Genomic DNA, 16,386 nt, shown 5'->3' with positions numbered 1-16,386 from the left:
GGTACTGGGATTTGAACTTAGGGCTTTGTGAATGCTAGATGACCACTCTATCACTATGTCATGCCTCTCTAGACCTATTCTCTTTTTCAGATTAAAAAAAAAAATTAGAGGGAAAAACTGGGAGAGAGTGAGGGAAGGAGTGACACCACTGTCCAAAAAGCAATATACTCACTACCCTACTTATGTAACTGTAACCACTCTGTACATCACCTTTAAAATAACAATTTAATAATTTTTTAAAAATTAGGCTTATGGGGTGAAGAGTTATGGCAATACTAAAGAAAGACCCTGATCTTGTGCCTTCCAGTTAGGCACTTATTTCAATGTCCTAGTACTCTAATGGCAGCCAGGGGCTATTGGTACCTGTACTTTATGAGTTAATCAAAGTCTACATTTTTATTCTGGGTAAAATGACATCAAGGCTTTCCTTGGGCATCTGAAAAAATATAAAATTTGATCTCAGGGTATTACAAAGATAACTGGAAGGTATGTGTTTGCTTACATGGCAGGCTTAGCAAGAAGCTGGAATCCGCCCATGACCAGGAAATTTGTAATTGATGTACAATACCTTAAGTGAAGAAGAAAACACATTTACATTAATGGTGAAATTTAAGCTAGTACAAACATTTTTCAAACAAGTGTCTAGAACAAACACTTCTTAAAATCTCACCAATGAGTCTCAGAACATTCATAAACTGTAAAGGACTGAGAAAAACAGCAGGCAGGGGCAAAAAGTGAATGCTAGCTTTATAAAAATGTTATACAAAAAGAAACTTCTGAAAACACCTGAAGTTGAACAGAAGTTGCCAGAATTTACCCAGCAGGTAAGTTAATTGGTAACTTAACAAGCTGGAGAAAATATGATTAAAATTGTTGGATCTTTAATGAAAATTTTCCCTTTACTTCAGGTTTCTCAGTTAAGCCTTCAGAAAATGAACAACACTGAAGGTAATTAAACATAATTAAAAGAGCCTGAGAATCAGAAAATGTTGATTAAATATTGACATACTGCTAGGGAACAAATATAGATAAACTGATGTGAATCAACTACATGTCTTTCATGATCTGGAGCCTTGCAATCAACCAATTCTGTGAGAGAAGAAAAAGGCTCTCTAAAAACAGCCCCAGGTACTGGAGTCTTTCTTTAAAAAAAGGTTGATTATGGTAAATTTAGATGTTATTTTACTACAGTAGAATCTACATACTACTACAGTGTCACCTAAAATATATTTTAGGTATATTTTATAATTCAAATAATTTTAAAATGCATCTATGTCTACTTTTATTTTTCCTATCTAAAATATAATGTTTTAAAAAGCAGCTCAAGGTATCAAAATAAATTTTCTTTCAAGCATCTGGCCTAAAGAATCAGAAAAGAAGGGAGGGGGGCATGAGGGACAAGGCAACAAACAGTACAAGAAATGTATCCAATGCCCAACGTATGATACTGTAACCTCTCTGTACATCAGTTTGATAATAAAAATTTGAGAAAAAAAAAGAATCAGAAAAGAAAAACAAATTAATAGAGGTATTATGAGATAAATATGAGTCAAAAGAAGAAAATTATACTAGTAAAAGCTGAACGCTTCACTCAAACAAAAATGTAATTTTTTATTTGTTTTGTTTTTGTTGCCAGTCCTGGGGCATGGACTCAGGGCCTGAGCACTGTCCCTGGCTTCTTTTTGCTCAAGGCTAGTACTCTACCACTTGAGCCACAGCGCCACTTCTGGCTTTTATCTATGTATGTGGTGCTGAGGAATCGAACCCAGGGCTTCATGTATACGAGGTGAGCACTCTACCACTAGGCCATATTCCCAGCCCCCCAAAAATGTAATTTTTCAAGTATCAAGTTGTATTAATATTTTTCATGTTTGAAAGATGTGACTTAAAATATTCAAACCAAGGTGGTACACCTCAAACAACAGTTTTAAGTGTACTTAATTTGCTTAGAACTGAAATTCCTTATATATGTAAGTCTAAAAGGAAAAACACTAAAATGATTTAACAAGAGTTATTTCTATTGGCAGGAATAAGGGCAACTTTAAATATCCCTTTGGTTTTCTTTGTTTGAAGTTTTCAATAACGAGCATATATTACTCATGCTTTAAATAACCTAAACAAAAACCAGGTAGAGCATGAACCCCCAGATGGAAAGTGCTTCTCTCTGATCCATGCTATTATCATGGCAGTGAATCAGGAGCTCCATGCAGTGCCTGGCACTTGCTGGCACTCAGTGTTTGTTATTAGGATGAGGCATGAATAAATAAGCAATAAAGACAATACATATTTCATACTGACAGCATAGCCTAGTATGCATTAAAATAAGACTTCAATTAGGCCTTGAATCATAATATCAAACTATAAATCAAGAAAAAAGAAATGTTTTAAGCTAAAATTTCAAATCTACTTAGGCTACTTTAATTTAAAATGTTTTAAAAAATACAGAAAAACCTTGGATAACTATGGTAGATTTTCTTAGGAAAATATTTTTATGTCAAATATAGTCAGTCCTTTTTTCTTCATTTATACAACAGTTAAAAATGCAGACATCAAAATAGCTGCATATTTACAACTGGTCTTAAAATAAGTTACTTCTTTCCTCCAATTTTAGTATAATTTACTTAAGAAAACAAATGACCAGATTTACTATAGTACATTTCTTTAGTTGGCTGGAAAGGTGTTGGTTTTTTGAGAGAAGGACTTCCTATGTAGCCCAGGCTGGCTTTAATCTCACTATGTAGCCCAGGCAGACCTTAAACCCAAAATCCTCCAGCCTCAGTCTCCTAAGGCATGCACCACTGCTTCCAATTCCTTTATGCAAATTTTAATGAACAATGAGGTTTGGCAATGCAGAACTACAGTTGGTTTAAGATTAAAATATTGCTTTTTAATTTCTATTACCTTGTCACTCTCCCTAATCTAGTCTCTTCTGATTAAGGACCTGCTCTCCTTTGGCAGAATAACCCTGTAGAGATTGAACATGACACAGGACTGGATACTTGCTCTGTATAACTATCCAAGAAGAGACTTGCATGCTTCAGAATGACCAAACTCCTGGCTTCCTTTACCCCTTGAAGGAAGCTGCTCAGTGAGGCTCCATGCTGGCCAATTAAGTAACACAGCTTGCTGAATCGGCTTGCCACGTCCTGCAACAGCTGGACTGTAGTCACAGTACCCAAATTTTCTGTAACAAAATACTGATGATGACTACAACATCACAAAGAACACATACTTTCTTGTGGTCCTAAGATCAGTATTATAAATTTTTCTTTTCAAAGAATACTTAACCTGTTGGGGTATATTCTTACCTATGGAACCCAAATAATTTGCAGAAGTAATGACATAAAGCAACTTCAGAGATCATGGGGACCAGTCATCTAAGAAATATATTTAAAACACATTCACAGGAATGCTACAATTCTGACCCAAAAGATCTAGTACTAATATCTCAGGATCTTACAAACCAACCAACAGTCAAAACAAACAAACAAACAAAAACTTTCCTGGGTGCTATCAGCCAAATACTCCTTAAAATTTGAAAATGAGCTAAAGCCAAGAAAAGGAAAAAGAATTATCTAATTTCATACAATTAGTGACAGCAGTAATTAATTAAATTCTCTCCTGTAATTATGATAACATTTCCAACTTCTTATCCTAACTTCGGCTCTACTCAGCCCTTACTCATCCTACAAGGCTACGTCTTCAGTGCAAGAAGGAATCTAAAACTCAGATGACACTGGCATATTACTTGCCTTTTCCAAAATCAAGTTCCTCATTTTTAGGACTTTATTCCAAGCAATGAGGCTGATGAGTAGACCAAGTAAGACCACAGGCGTCAGGAAACAGGCCTAGGAAAGGGCAAGCTGTATTTTCCCTTCAGTTTGGGCTGCTTTCTTTCTTTGCCTAAGCCCTAAAGATAGTCCCAGCATAAGGAGAAGAATATTCAGAATGGGGACTCTACAATACACAACAAAACAAAATATATTAAAAACAAAATAAATGCAGGGTCCCCAATTTACACAGGGATTGTATTCACAAAGATTGTAAATCAGTTGTGTGAAAAGTAGATGATTTTCCATTTGACAAAGATTTACTCCAACCAATATCATCTTAATGCAAAATGGCATCCTCAGAAGAGACCAGGGGAGCCGGGCATTGGTGGCTTCATCCTAGCTACTCAGGAGGCTTAGATGTAAGGATTGCAGTTCAAAGCCAGCTCAGACAGGAAAGTCCCTGAGACACTTATCTCCAATTAACTACTAGAAAAAAAAAAGCCAAAAATCACACTGTGGCTCAAAGAAGTAGAGCATTAACCTTGAGCACAGCAGTTCAGGGGCAGTGCCTAGGCCCTGACTTCAAGCCCCAGAACTAGCACCAAAAAAAAAAAAAAAAAGAAAAGAAAAGAAAAGAAGAAAAAGCAGGGGAATGAAAAAGAAAACTCACTGTCCATTTTCTAAATGCAAATCAAACCTGGAGGAGGGGGCAAGGGAAGGTTATCTTCAACAACTGCCCCCATCTCTATGTTGCATTCCTTTCTACTATCCTAGAGACTCAAGTACCTAGTATATCCAGACAGTGGTATCTGATTAAGGGCTATGGTAACCTATTACCTCTACATAGCCTCACTCCCAATCCCTCTTTGTAGCTGAGCAAAAAAGTAGCAGGCTTCCAGGTATCATCAGCTTACACTAATGTAGAATAAGACCCTTAAGAATGACTTGTAAATCCCGATTTTCTTAGTTGGATGCCCGTGGCTCATGCCTATAATCCTAGCTCCTCAGGAGGCTGAGGTCTGAGGATCAAGTTCAAAGCCAGCCAAGGCAGAAAGGTCCCTGTGCGACTCATACCTCCAGTTAACAACTTAATTAATTAATCCAAGTGGTAGAATGCTAGCCTTGAACACAAAGAGGCTTAGAGACAGTGCCCAGGCACTGAGTTCAAGCCCCACAACTGACACCCCCCCCCCAGCAAAAAAAAGACTTTCTTAAAGTAGTGACACACAGCTGTGGTTCCTACCTACTAGGGAGGCAGAGGCAGGAAGATTGCTTGAACGTAGGAGTTCAAGGCCAACCTGGGTAACTTAGAGAAATCTTGTCTCTTTCTAAAATAGGAAGAAAAAAAAGTTTGCTTTTTCCCTCCCTTCCTTTGTTTTTATGTCAGTACGGAGGCTTAAACTCAAGGCTTCAAAATTTCACTGGAGTTTCTTGCTCACAGCCATCACTCTACTACTTGAATCATGACTCCAACTGAGTATTTTGGTGATTAACTTGAAATGGAGTCTTGCAGACTTTTCGGCCTGGGCTACCTTTGAATCTCCATCCTCTAGGTCTCAGCCTCTTCAGTAGCTAGAATTACAGGTGTAAGCCACTAGAACCCAGTGTGGCTTTATTGATTTATGATATAGGAAGAACAGTTAAAGCTAGAATTTAATGACTTGGGGTGGGCTGGGGAGAGGTCTCAACTTACCTAAACTGAGAAGAGGCCTGAGTATCTGAGACTTGATATCACTTAGTTTTGAATAGAACCGTCTTTCCGTAGTAGCCAACTCATGGAGACTGGCAATATATCCCATAATGTTTTTGTCTACCAAGGCGAGATAATTATCTTTTCCTGCTGTTACTCTGCTTATATATCCCAGCTAAAAAAAAAGAAAAAGATTGTAAAAAATAAAACACAGTGCATGAGCAGCAACGTGGCATGGCAAAGATGATGACTCATTTTGCTGGCAAGAGCCCACAGTTAAATATGGAAGTATTTTAAAAGCAGAATATTAACCATTTATAGCTTGAAATTGGACAGTGAGAATTTATAAACAAGATGGTTAGAGCCTTTTTAATTTTTTTAGTTTGTTTATTGGCGCACTATTGTGAATATATACATATATAAATATACTTTCAATAACTACGATACATACACACACACACACACACACACACACACACACACACACACACACACACACGCCAGTCCTGGGGCTCAAACTCCAGGCCTAAGCACTGTCCCTGGCTTCTTTTTGCTCAAGGCTAGCTCTCTACCACTTGAGGCACAGCGCCACTTCTGGCCTTTTCTGTTTATGTGGTGCTGAGGAATTAAACCCAGGGCTTCCTGCATGCTAGGCAAGCACTCTACCACATTCCCAGCCCCTCCAAGATATTTTTTTATTTCACTTACAAGTGACTAGAACCACAGACACCCTAGCAACATAAAGACCCAACTGTTACATGGCTCAGGAGCCCCTTTTGCATGAAATAAGAGAAATGAGAACAAAGAGGAGCTCTGTACTTCATATAAAAGTATCAAGGACCTAGAACCTATCTTCCTCTTCAAAGTGGAACATAAGGGACTTTTCTTTAAGAACATATGAAGGAAATGCTTTAGGATATTGGTCTGGGGAAAGATATTTTTGGGTATGATCTCAAAAGCACCAGAAACAACAGAAAAAACTGACAAATGGAATTATATCAAACTCAAATAATTCTTCAAAGAAAAAGAAAAATAAAGAGAATAGACAACTTAGGCTGGGGATATGGGCTAGTGGCAAGAGTGCTTGCCTCTTATACCCGAAGCTCTGGGTTCGATTCCCCAGCACCACATATATAGAAAATGGCCAGAAGTGGCGCTGTGACTCAAGTGGCAGAGTGCTAGCCTTGAGCAAGAAGAAGCCAGGGACAGTGCTCAGGCCGAGTCCAAGCCCAGGACTGGCAAAAAAAAAATAAAAGAGAATAGACAACTTGTAAATTATTCATCCAACATAGGATTAATACACAAAGTGTATAATGAATTAAAAAAATAGCAAAAAAGCACAAAGTTTAAATAATCCAATTAAAAAATGAGCAATACATAGATGGGTGCTGGTGGCTCATGCATATAATCCTAGTTATTCAGGATGCTGAGATCTGAGGATCATGGTTCAAAGCCAGTCAGGGTAGGAAAGTCTGTGAAACTCTTATCTCCAATTAATCACAGACAAAGCCAGAAGTGGTGCTGTGGCTCAAAATGGTAGAGTACTAGCCTTGAACAAAAAGGAGCTCAGGGACAGCATCCAAACCTGGAGTTTGAGCCTCAGGACTGGGAAAAATAAATAAATAAAAGTGAATAATACTTGGGAGGTAGAGGCAAGAGAATTGTGAATTCTAGGCCAGCCTGGGCTAAGTAGCAAGGCCCTGTCACCAAAAAGACAAACTGAATAGATATTTCTCAAAAGAAAGTTTGCAAATGACAAATGGCTGGCAAGTATATGAAAAACAATCTCATCACTATTCATGCAGATTAAAACCATAATGATATATTTCACTACAGTTTGAAATATTATCAAAATGAAAAATGTTGGTAAGGATATAAAGAAAGAAGAACTCAAGGCATGATTAGTAAACATGTAAATTAGTAGAGCCATTTAGAGAAAAGCATACGAAGGTTCCCCAAAAGGCAGAATAATTATATGATCCAGCAATCCCACTACTGGACAGTTTCCCAAAGGAATCAAAATCAATACAACAAAGAGACATCTGCACTCATGTTTACTGCAGTGCTATTCACAATAACCAAGACATGAAATTAACCTAGGTGCTCACTGGCAGATGAATGGATAAAGGAAGATAGGAGTTACACAATGTGTATGATAGCAGTATCAGTAATCTCAGCATGTGAAAGGCTGAGATTGGAAATCACTTGAAATTAGGAGCTCAAGGCAGCCTAGGCTACAGAGAGAGCAACAACACCCTATCTCAAAGAAAAAGAGAAAACAACTACAAAAAAACAAACCCTTACAAGAAACAATCAAGTAAGAGAGCCTAGAGTTCAATCCCCAGTGCTATAACCATCCCCCATACCATTCCCTCCAAAAGAAAAGAAGGAGAAGGAAATAGGAGGAATAATTTCTTTTTTTTTTTTTTTGGCCAGTCCTAGGGCTTGAACTCAGGGCTTTGAGCACTTGTCCCTGAGCTTGTTTTGCTCAAAGTTAGTGCCCTATCACTTGAACCACAGCTCTACTTCTGGCTTCTCCTATGTATGTAGCACTGAGGAATTTAACTCAGACCTTCATGCATGTGAGGCAAGCAGTTTACCACTGAGCTACACTCCCAGCCTAGGAATGATTGTCTTTAAAAGAAACCTTTACTATTTATCCCTTATAAAATAAGCAAAACCATTCAATGTGTTTATTCATAAAGCCTTATTAAGCTACATAGGCAGGATATTGCATACCCAGTAGAACACTAACATTCCATGACAGCATTGATACACTCTAGAACCTCTTCCCTTTTGCCACTATTTCATCTATTTTATCCTTTATCAAAACTGTGAAACCTTTTACAGGGAATGTGGAGCCGGGGCCAACAAACACAAAGAACCAAATTGCATGCCTGAAAAACAGGCCATATATAGGTCAAGGGCCAAACCAAGCACTAAAACAAAGGCCAGAGGAGAACAGTTGTTACTAAGAATAAGAATTCCAGACAGAATGCACTAGTGTTGGTGACTAAATTCCTTGTGACATGTGAGTTATCAGATTTTCAAAAGAAAAGGATATTAAAAACTAAGAGAACAGGTGAAGTGGTAAAAACAGAGCTCTGTCAGGCTTTCATGGTCTGCCATGAGCCCATCTCAGGACCTTGCAGTTTGTACTTCCCACTTAACAGTTACAAATCCATCTACTCTATTTATACTCTAATTTACCTGTGAGGGATCCATAAAACACAACAACTTATATATGAAAAGTGCTTTTCAAAATTCCCACAAGATGATGTAAATTCAACAAATACTTAAAAAGTGGTAAACACAGCAGCACCCAGTTATAATCCCAGCACCTGGAAGATTGAGATATAAGGCCATCACAAAGATTGAGATTTAAGGCCATCCTCAACTACACAGTAAGACACAGTCTCAAAAATAAAATAAATAAAAATTAAAAAATAGGGCTGAGAATATGGCCTAGTGGTAAAAGTGCTTGCCTCATATACATGAAGCCCTGGGTTTGATTCCTCAGCACCACATATATAGAAAAAAAAATTTTAATATATGTAATGAGGACACAGCAATGAAGAGGAGAGCCTAAATCCTACATTGTAACCAAGGACAGATAATGGACAAAGCAAGTTACAGTACACTAAATGGTGTTGGGACCTATGGAAAGAATAAGGTAGAAGGAGGAGTGAAAGGAGTATGTAATTGTTTAAAGTTTTCAATTTTAAATAAAAGAGGGCTTCTTAGACATATATACAAATAACAGCAAATCAAGAGACTCCTCCTGTATTTTGGAATGTGGACCTTAGAATCTAATTCTTGCTCACCTTGCTACAAGAGAGAAGTACTGGAGTCTTAGTAGCACTGGGATTCTCTGAAAGATTGGCACCATCTTCGGGGTCCTGTCGGCCACTGTAATACAAGCCAGGCTGGAAATCTTCTGTATCCACTAAAAACAGGGAATAATCCTGGCCTGCAGCTACATTCCAGACTCCGTTTTCACTGCTTAGCTGTGACAAAAGAAAGGTATTATTGGTCCAAGACCAAGTCAGTCAGAGAGAGCTTGAGATCCACAGAAACTGTAATGTTAGGTTACTTAAGCAAGTATGATACAAAGTCAGCCATACCTCAGAGGGCAACATTCACTCAGCAATGTAACCAATGTAAGAAAAAATAATAATAAATCCCATGTTCAGCTTTTTAATTTGGAACTTTTTGTTGTTGTTGTTGTTGTTGGTCATGGGGGACCTTAGGGCCTGGGCACTATCCCTGAACTTTTTTGGTCAAGGCTAGCACCTTACTACTTTGTGCCACAGCTCCACTTCTAGTTTTTAGGTAGTCAATTGGAGATAAGAGTCTCACAGCCTTTCCTGCCTGGGCTGGCTTCCAACTATGATCCTTAGATCTCAGCCTCCTACGTAGCTAAGAATACAGCCATGAGCCACCAGCGCCTGGACATGAACTGTTTTATTTTCACAAAAATCAGAAAAAATAGAATTTAAAAAGAAAAAAGAAACAGATGTAAGTTTTTATGTTGTTTTTGAAGTTCCTACAAATATCCAGTATTACAATCAAGAACCTCAGAAATTTCTAGGGCCCTACTCTAAAACTGATATGTAGGATGCACATTTAAAGACCTAATAGGGGATAACTTTACTCTTGACAAACTGTGAGGTGCTAACATTCAGTTTCCCCATGGGTAACTCACTATCTCTCTGATGTTGAAACAGGTAAGACCCTGAGAAGCCCATGTATGTGGACCTCTAGACTAGTGGTTGCTAAAGAGGGAGACGTGCAGCAGCAGCAGCAGCAGATCATGTAAAACATGGTAGACATGAACATCTCAGGCCCCACACTTACCTAGAGTGGGATCCAGAAATCGTTTCCCAAGACCTCTAGATGATTCTGACATATTCTGAAGTTTAAGAACCAATGCTTTAAACAACTGAATTTCAAATCTTAGGGCCCATGGAGTGATTTAGGAGCTACAATGAGAAGGCAGGTACCAGGGATGTAGGTACCTTCCAATTCTTCAACTAAAGCAGTTGCCATTGATCTATCTTATGCATGGGATTCCACAGGAGATTTCAGTAGAGAAAGTGTACTGCTACAGAACTACAACCTCCAGTCTCCTGATCTAGCTTCAGCCTTGACCCCTAGATAGATAAACAACTCTAAACCATTAGATCCTTTATGTCTAGGTAAGATCCAAGTATTAGGGGATTGTCTGGGCCTGTGTTTACTTCTGCCCATCTCCACTATAATACGGATATCTTCTTCTGATAAGACATTCTCTTCTCAAATTCAAGCTATCCAAATGAGTGATTTTGGTTTGTTCTGAAAAGAATGAATTAAAACTTCCACAAAAAAAACGTACCCCTCCCCTCCCTTCTTTTTTTTTTTTTTTTTTGGCCAGTCCTGGGCCTTGGACTCAGGGCCTGAGCACTGTCCCTGGCTTCTTCCCGCTCAAGGATAACACTCTGCCACTTGAGCCACAGCGCCGCTTCTGACCGTTTTCTGTATATGTGGTGCTGGGGAATCGAACCTAGGGCCTCGTGTATCCGAGGCAGGCACTCTTGCCACTAGGCTATATCCCCAGCCCCCCTCCCTTCTTTTTTTGAGATAGGGTCTCACTATGTAGCCCAGGTTGAACTCAAACTCACAATCCTCCTGCTTTTGTTTTTCTTTTTCTAAGGATTTCAAGTATGTAATCTTAATCTTTTATCAAAACAAATGCAAATCTCTTGTCTTTTAATTTTTATAGGCTAATTAGAATGACCAGAAATCATTCTTACCCATGCTGGAAAAATAGTGAAGTTCTAGCGCACTTACCTAACATGCATAAGGCCCCAGGTTCAATCTCTAGCATCACTTAAAAACATTTGTGCCCTTCCCCAAATATGAATTTTAAAAAGTCAAAATCTTGATATTGTAATTTTCTGTATGTATCATGAAAGAATGCAGTCAAACCCTGTTACAAATCCTGTTCTCTCATCTCTAAAATCCTAAATAAATGTTTGATTTCTTGGATCTCCAACTATGTTCTACAAAACTTCCTTTAGTATAAGTACACTTCTTACTTTATTCAACTAAAAAACAGCAACAGATACCAGATGGCTTATTATTGAAGACTGAAGCAAGAATTAGTAGCTTATTCTTAACATTCCCCACTGTTTTGTTGTTATTTCTTCCCAGTAAAATTAAATTCACTGAAAAGAAAAGCATCAGTGTCTTAGTAAGAAATACATACTATGCCTTTGACATGTGAAATATTAGAATACTGTAGTATACACTTCGATCACGATCCTCACATTAAAGTAACTGCCCTTTTTTTAACGCGTTTCTTCTCAATAGAAGAGTTTCTCCTGGGACAAGAGAGGCATCATAATTAAGCTACATAAACAAAGGCTCCATTGCTCCATATCACATTCTGTGATTCTTCAGGTGCATACTATACTGTCTCAAGCCAAAAAAAACCCATACCTTTGTAGAAGAAAAGAAGGGAGGAGGAGAAAGAGAAGCTGTTGTAGAGTATGTTGGCTCAAGCCTGTAATTCTAGCTTTGTGGGAGGCTAGAAAGACCACTGTTCCTCCTATAGGCCAGCTTGGGCAGACTCTAACTCAATGGAAAAACTTGGACATGATGGTGTGCACCTATCATCCTAGCTATGGAAGCAAAACAAAAGGACTGAAGTCCAAGCATGGACCTAGGCAAAAAGCAAGACCCTGTTTCAAAACAACCAGGGCAGTAAAAGACTAGAGGCATGGATCAATGATAAAGAGCCAACCTGGCAAGAACAAAACTCTTGAGTTCAAATTCTAGTACTGCCAACAAAAAAGAAGACTAAAGAAAAGCTAAAAACAACTTGTATAACACTTCAGATGTTACAACAAAAGAAAAAGAGTTGAAGAACACTGTTCTAGAATTACACGGAGCCAGGAAATGGTGGCTTACGCCTATAAACCTAGCTACTCATGAGGCAGAGATCTTAGGATCATGGCTTGAAGCCAGCCCAGGCAGGAAAGTTCATGAGGCTCTTTATCTCCAATAATCTATTCAGAAAAAGCTGAAAGGGGTGCTGTAGTTCAAGCGGTAGAGTGCTAGCCCCTGAGCATAAAGAGGCTCAGGGAGAGTAGCCAGGCCCTGAGTTCAAGCCCCATGACTGGCAAAGAAAAAATTATATGAAGACTTAACATTGAATAAACTAAATTCATTTAATAGTGAAAAAGTCATCTATATTTTTAACTTAGGTACAGAAAATTAAAAGGCTCATAAAAAGGGTATTATTGTGCTTGTTATAAAATAAATGCAACATCATAAAATAATGGTTTGTAAAAGGCAAATTAAATTGAGAAGTCAGAGTAATCATTTCATAGCAAAAGCTCAAAAAATATATTCTTAAAAACTTTTTTTTTTCTTTGCCAGCCCTGGAGCTTGGGACTCAGGGCTTGAGCACTGTCCCTGGCTTCTTTTTTCTCAAAGCTAGTACTCTACCTCTTGAGCCACAGTGCCACTTCTGGCCTTGTCTGTTTATGTGGTGCTGAAGAATCCAACCCAGGGCTTCATGCATGCTAGACAAGCACTCTACTGCTAAGCCACATTCCCAGCCCTCTTAAAAACTTTTATAAGAAAGTACTTTATATTTTTGTTTACAATAAAGGGAAAAGGTACTATACTCAGTGAATAATTAAGGCCAAGAAATAAAAACACATTTCTTAAAAGTGCATTTAGTTTGAAAAGAAGTGGTTTCATGTAAAAAAAATAAATAAATAAAAACAACTAAACAAGGCTGGAAGTTGCTGGTAGTATGCCTGCCTACCAAGCCTGAGTCTCTGAGTTCAATCTCTAGAACCACCAAAATTAAACAACAACAACAACAAAAAAAAAAAAAACAATTTTAGGGCTGGGAATATGGCTTAGTGGTAGAGTGCTTGCCTAGCATGCATGAAGCCCTGAGTTTGATTCCTCAGTACCACATAAACAGAAAAAGCTGGAAGCTGCTCTGTGGCTCAAGTAGCAGTGTGCCAGCCTTGATGGAAAGAAGCTCAAGGACAGTGCCCAGGCTTGAGTTCAAGCCCCAGGACTGGCAAAAGAAAAAAGAAAAAAAAAAGAATGTTAAAACAGAAACTGGGTGTTGGTGGTCATATTCCTCAGAAGGCTGAGATCTGGAAGTTCACAGTTCAAGACAATCAAAAAAAAAAAAAAAAGCTAGGCTAGGCTAAGCACCAGTGTCTCATGCCTGTAATCTCAGATACTCAGGAGGCTAACATCTGAGGATGGTTCAAAGCCAGCCTCCAAGAGACTCTTATCTCCAATTGACCGCCCATAAGCCAGAAGTGGAGCTGTGACTTAAGCAGCTAGGCTTAGGCAGAAAAGCTCATGGACAGTGCCTGAAACCTCTGGACATATTTTTGTAGAGCCCTAACTGCAAACCATAAACAAACAAACAAATAGAAAATTTAGACTTCAAAGTTTTTCAACACAGTGAGAAAATATAAAGTTATAATGTAGAATTTCAAGATAAATTGCTATTAAGTTAAAAAAAATTACCTTTATAAGTCGAGGAACTGTTGTTGGAAAATCAGAATGCCCAAGCTGACCAAAGGTATTGCTTCCCCATGAGTAAACCTATCAGAAAAGTAAAGTAAGTTAAGAGGTATGAATCTGATCTTACATGCCAACTCTGAGCCTCTAATCATATACTAACAGTTACACATAATGTGTATTAGATTTTCACTATTTAAAATAAATATTAAGCCAGGTATGATAGTGCATGCCTCTAATCCCGGCACTCGGGAGGCAGGAGAGCTGAGAGTTCTTGGCCAGCTTGGGTTACATAGCAAGACTTTGTCTCAAAAAAAAAAAAAAAAAAAAAAGAAATCAAATATTAAGAAAAAAAAATTTTTTAGATAGTCGCACTATGTAGCTCAGGCTAGCCTGGAACTTATGATCCTTCTGCTTCTACTTCCCAATACTGGAATTGCAGGTATATGCCACAACGCCCAAACTACAAAAATTCATTATTCAGAAATAAAGGGCACATAGAGCACAGAATCTGGAAATTACCAATAACCAGTAACCTTTCAGGTGCTTACTAGCTACCAAGCCCTGTTTATCCCACATTCTGTGTATTATTTAATGTTTAATTCCTTCAACCATTGTTTTTTGTTTCAATATAAGGAAAGTAGCCCATAGAGGCTAGTTACATTACCTAAAGTCACAAATTTTAGTGGCAGAGACACAATTTAATCCTAAAACACTCTCTCTTACAAAACAGAGTATTATCTTTTTTGATATGCTGGGAATGGAGCCTCAAGGCCTTAGACAGGCTAGACAAACATTCTGCCACTGAGTTGGTATCCTTAGTCCATGGACCCATACTAGTAATGCTGTTTCTAAACCTAATTGGTTTTTTTCTTTTTGGCTAATGGTAAGAACTAATATTTGAACGCCAATAAACCTACATCCATAACATCACTTTAAACAACTATGCAGAACTCCATCATAGGTATATTTTAATTTCAATTACCTACTGAATTATTATTTCTTCAATACTAGCCAAAAATCTCCCTCTCCTCCCCCCATGCTTTTTTTAAAACTCAGGGCATTACACTTACTAAGCAAGCATGCTACCACTTGAACCACACCTCTAGCTCTAAAACTTCTTGAACATACATACTTGTAAATATATATCTATTTCCATAAGAGAAATCCTTATGCAAAATAAAATTGGGGAGGGTGGTCAGAAAATTTTCATGTATGTATTTATTTTAGCTAGTACCAGGCTTAAACCCAGGGCCTCATGCTTGCTGGCTCAGCTGGCTGTCTATCACTTAATGCTAGGTCTTTTTTCTACTCCTGAGATTACTGGGGAAAAAAAAAACACCTAAATTTATTCTTTTTTTTTTTTTTTTTGCCAGTCCTGGGCCTTGGACTCAGGGCCTGAACACTGTCCCTGGCTTCTTCTTGCCCAAGGCTAGTACTCTGCCACTTGAGCCACAGTGCCACTTCTGGCCGTTTTCTATATATGTGGTGCTGGGGAATTGAACCCAGGGCTTCATGTATACGAGGCAAGCACTCTTGCCACTAGGCCATATTCTCAGCCCCCTAAATTTATTCTTGAACATGTATATGCAGTCTACACTCAACTGGAATACATAAATTTTATCTTTTTTCTTTTATAAATAGAAGCCAGTGGTTTCAACATCTATTAAATATTCAGTGTTGTTTCAATGATGACTACTTTGGTAACACCCAAAATACTCATATGATTCAGTCTATTTCTTTTATAGATATATCTCTGTATCACTGAATCACTGAACTGTTTGTAGTTGGGGGGGGGTAGCAGTACTTGGGACTGAACCAAGCCCTTGAGCCACAAAAACAAAAACTAAAATCAATATTTTTTCTTAGGAAGATTTCTAAATTAATTAGAAAAAATGATTTTAAATAATGCCAGAAGTCCCATCTACATATCACAATTCAAAAAGAAAAATGTCAGGGCTGGGGATATAGCCTAGTGGCAAGAGTGCCTGCCTCGGATACACGAGGCCCTAGGTTCGATTCCCCAGCACCACATATACAGAAAACGGCCAGAAGCGGCGCTGTGGCTCAAGTGGCAGAGTGCTAGCCTTGAGCGGGAAGAAGCCAGGGACAGTGCTCAGGCCCTGAGTCCAAGGCCCAGGACTGGCAAAAAAAAAAAAAAAAGAAAGAAAAATGTCGGGCTGGGGATATGGCCTAGTGGCAAGAGCGCTTGCCTCGTATACTTGAAGCCCTGGGTTCGATTCCCCAGCACCACATATACAGAAAATGGCCAGAAGTGGTGCTGTGACTCAAGTGGCAGAGTGCTAGCCTTGAGCAAAAAGAAGCCAGGGACAGTGTTCAGGCCCTGAGTCCAAGGCCCAAGACTGGCAAAAAAATAAAATA

At 38.5% G+C, this 16,386-nt stretch overlaps 1 protein-coding gene across 4 annotated transcripts in view; it reads right to left on the bottom strand.

Moving 5' to 3' along the window:
• Nucleotides 1–16,386, bottom strand: part of Als2 (alsin Rho guanine nucleotide exchange factor ALS2) — a 78,477-nt gene that overhangs the window by 34,383 nt on the left and 27,708 nt on the right. For all 4 annotated transcript variants that reach the window (XM_048344952.1, XM_048344953.1, XM_048344954.1 and 1 more), the window contains 5 exons: nucleotides 14,011–14,088; nucleotides 9,288–9,470; nucleotides 5,467–5,638; nucleotides 3,004–3,184; nucleotides 503–568 (listed from right to left, as the gene is read on the bottom strand). In XM_048344952.1, the coding sequence (XP_048200909.1) occupies nucleotides 503–568; nucleotides 3,004–3,184; nucleotides 5,467–5,638; nucleotides 9,288–9,470; nucleotides 14,011–14,088 (680 nt within the window). The remainder of the gene's footprint in view (nucleotides 1–502; nucleotides 569–3,003; nucleotides 3,185–5,466; nucleotides 5,639–9,287; nucleotides 9,471–14,010; nucleotides 14,089–16,386) is intronic.

The sequence above is a fragment of the Perognathus longimembris genome, chromosome 4 (genome assembly GCF_023159225.1).
Source record: "Perognathus longimembris pacificus isolate PPM17 chromosome 4, ASM2315922v1, whole genome shotgun sequence".
NCBI classification, from domain to species: Eukaryota; Metazoa; Chordata; class Mammalia; order Rodentia; family Heteromyidae; genus Perognathus; species Perognathus longimembris.
Note: the sequence above shows the minus strand (reverse complement) of the source record. Positions and strands in the feature narration are given on the sequence as shown.